We start from the raw sequence: 2,380 nt of genomic DNA, 5'->3' as shown, positions 1-2,380 counted from the left end.
ATGATTATGATCACGATTTGTTGAGTATAACTCGAGTTGGGGAGACACGATAGACGGACAGTCCAATGGTTAGCTACCAGGACTTGTCGGGTTGGCTCTATAACCAACAGATGATATCATCAGCTACTAGGGACAGGCATTCATCATATGCATACTATATGAATTATTTGAGACTGCCTATTTGACTGCATATTACTTGCTAATCGTCTAAATGCCTTATCTGTTCCTATTTGTATATCTCTTGTTTGATTTAGCTGTGTTTGCTACATTATAGTCCTGCTGGTGGTTGGGAGGTCTGAAGGAATTGGAAAGGGAAGTATTAGTTAGACTGAAGGATCTTTAGTCAGTTGCCACTTATGGTTTAGCTTGTTTATAAGCTTTGATATTATCTAGAGGAAGTCCTAGGATTGCCTTCGGCTTTCCTCTATTATTACATGTTATATATGGGGAACTGTTACCATGCTGGGGACCTCTGGTTCTCACCCATGCGGATTTTGTGGTTTTCAGATGCAGGACGCGAGGCTTCTCGTTGAGGCATGCTGGAGACTTCTGGATTAGCGAAGATCCTTGTTCTCGGGACTCTGTTTTGATTTTATGATTTCTCTTAGATACTTTTATCTCCATTGAATAATACAAACTGTGATGACTCCTCTTAGAGGGGATTTTGGAGACTAGGTTCTCTGTTTTTGTGTCTCTTTGGGTTTCTTTTGGGGTTTCCTTATTTTATTATATGTATATATTGCTATGCTCGGACCAGTTATCTTCGCATCCGGATTTGAGTTTTGATATTCTCGTTTTTGACACTCTTTTGTATATATATAATCTCGCGTTAGCTTATCCCTGTTCATTACGTTATCGATCGAAGTGTTGCGCTTTCGAGTTATGGTTTTTGTTTACCCCTTTTTCTACAAAGGCTCCTAGTTATAATCAATCATTCATACTACTATACGTACTAAATTTTAATTCTAGAGGTCGTAATACCTTGCCATCTCGGAATTATGACTTAAGCATAAGATGCTGTATGGTAGGGTGTTACAGAATCTGAGTTAAAATCTATGACTATCATTATCATAAGAAAGATCTACTTTCTTGTGGAGGCTTGAAAGTATTGACGTACTCTCAAATTAAGAAGAAGCTTCTCTATGTTATCTTTATTTTTTTTTTCAAAAGAGGAGTATTATATAAACAATCTCAAGACATAGGAGGAGTTTTAATCTTATCTCAAAGTGAAGTTTGCTGGGGTGCGGTGAAGTCTACATAAAACTAAAAGTTCGCCGGTAGATACGATGAAATTATCCTAAATGCAAAAAAAAATCGTATTTTAAAAATTAAAATTTGATTAATTTTTTAAAAAAATAATTTTTTTTAATTTATAATAAAAAATCCTAAAAACTTACTAGGCCAGTAACAGATTATTAAATAAAAAAAGCTATGTATTGTAAAATTTGATACAGGTGAAGATCGTGAGAAGGTCATGCTTGGTGGCCCGTGGTTGATTGACGGGCACTATGTTGCTGTAAAAACGTGGGATATAGATTTCCGGCCATGTGAGCAATCCTTCGGGTCTACGCTTGTATGGGTTCAGGTTTTGGGGCTCCCAATCTGGTGCTATCAGGAACAGGCCATGATGCGTATTGCTTCTGCAATCGGAGTCCCCATCAAAGTGGACCTAGCCACTAAGTTGGCTGAGAGAGGACGATATGCCCGAGCATGTGTTCAAATAAATTTAGGACTACCGGTGATCAAGCATATCATTGTGGAAGGCGCAACTCATGTAGTAGAGTATGAAAGTTTAAATTTAATTTGTAATTCTTGTACACGTTATGGCCACAATATGGAACAATGCTTGGGTAGAGACTCCAGGGAAGGAAAGAGTGCTGATTCTGATGCCACCAAGCCCTGCTACGATACAACAGCAGTGCCACATCCTGAGCCCAAAATTTAAAATTCAAATGAAGTAGAACCTGATGTGGTAGGTGGTGTTACTGGTGAGAATCCCACACCGAGTTTGCAAGAGGATTTGGAAGCTAATAATTTGGATGGAAAAAAAGTTGAGGAGACTTGCATGTATGATGAACCAGGCTGGGAGCAAGTTGTGAGGAAAGGTAAAACCAAGCTGGTCCAGAAGCAATTTAACAAGGTCCAACAAGGCACTCAATCCAGAACCGATTCAAGTAGAGTAATCAGGCCCACCATCCACTTTCCTCACACGGATGAGTCCAGCTCCTATTGCGCCAGGGTTCGGGTCACGGGCCAAGGTCGGACACAATGATTCCCGTGTTGGTGAGATGTCGATCTCCTCAACCCGACACACCCTAGTAACGACCAAGGCCGGCGTCCCTACAGAGCTCACCAGTTGAGAAGAGTAGAGGCATAGAGG

At 40.1% G+C, this 2,380-nt stretch overlaps 1 protein-coding gene across 1 annotated transcript; it reads left to right on the top strand.

Annotated features, from left to right (window-relative positions):
- Positions 1-1,474: 1,474 nt before the first annotated feature.
- LOC140180175 (uncharacterized protein At4g02000-like) lies at positions 1,475-1,945 on the top strand. Its single transcript, XM_072220602.1, has one exon. The coding sequence runs from the start codon at positions 1,475-1,477 to the stop codon at positions 1,943-1,945; it is 471 nt and encodes a 156-aa protein (XP_072076703.1).
- Positions 1,946-2,380: the final 435 nt, after the last annotated feature.

The sequence above is a fragment of the Arachis hypogaea genome, chromosome 16 (assembly GCF_003086295.3).
Source record: "Arachis hypogaea cultivar Tifrunner chromosome 16, arahy.Tifrunner.gnm2.J5K5, whole genome shotgun sequence".
Lineage (NCBI taxonomy): Eukaryota > Viridiplantae > Streptophyta > Magnoliopsida > Fabales > Fabaceae > Arachis > Arachis hypogaea.
Note: the sequence above shows the minus strand (reverse complement) of the source record. Positions and strands in the feature narration are given on the sequence as shown.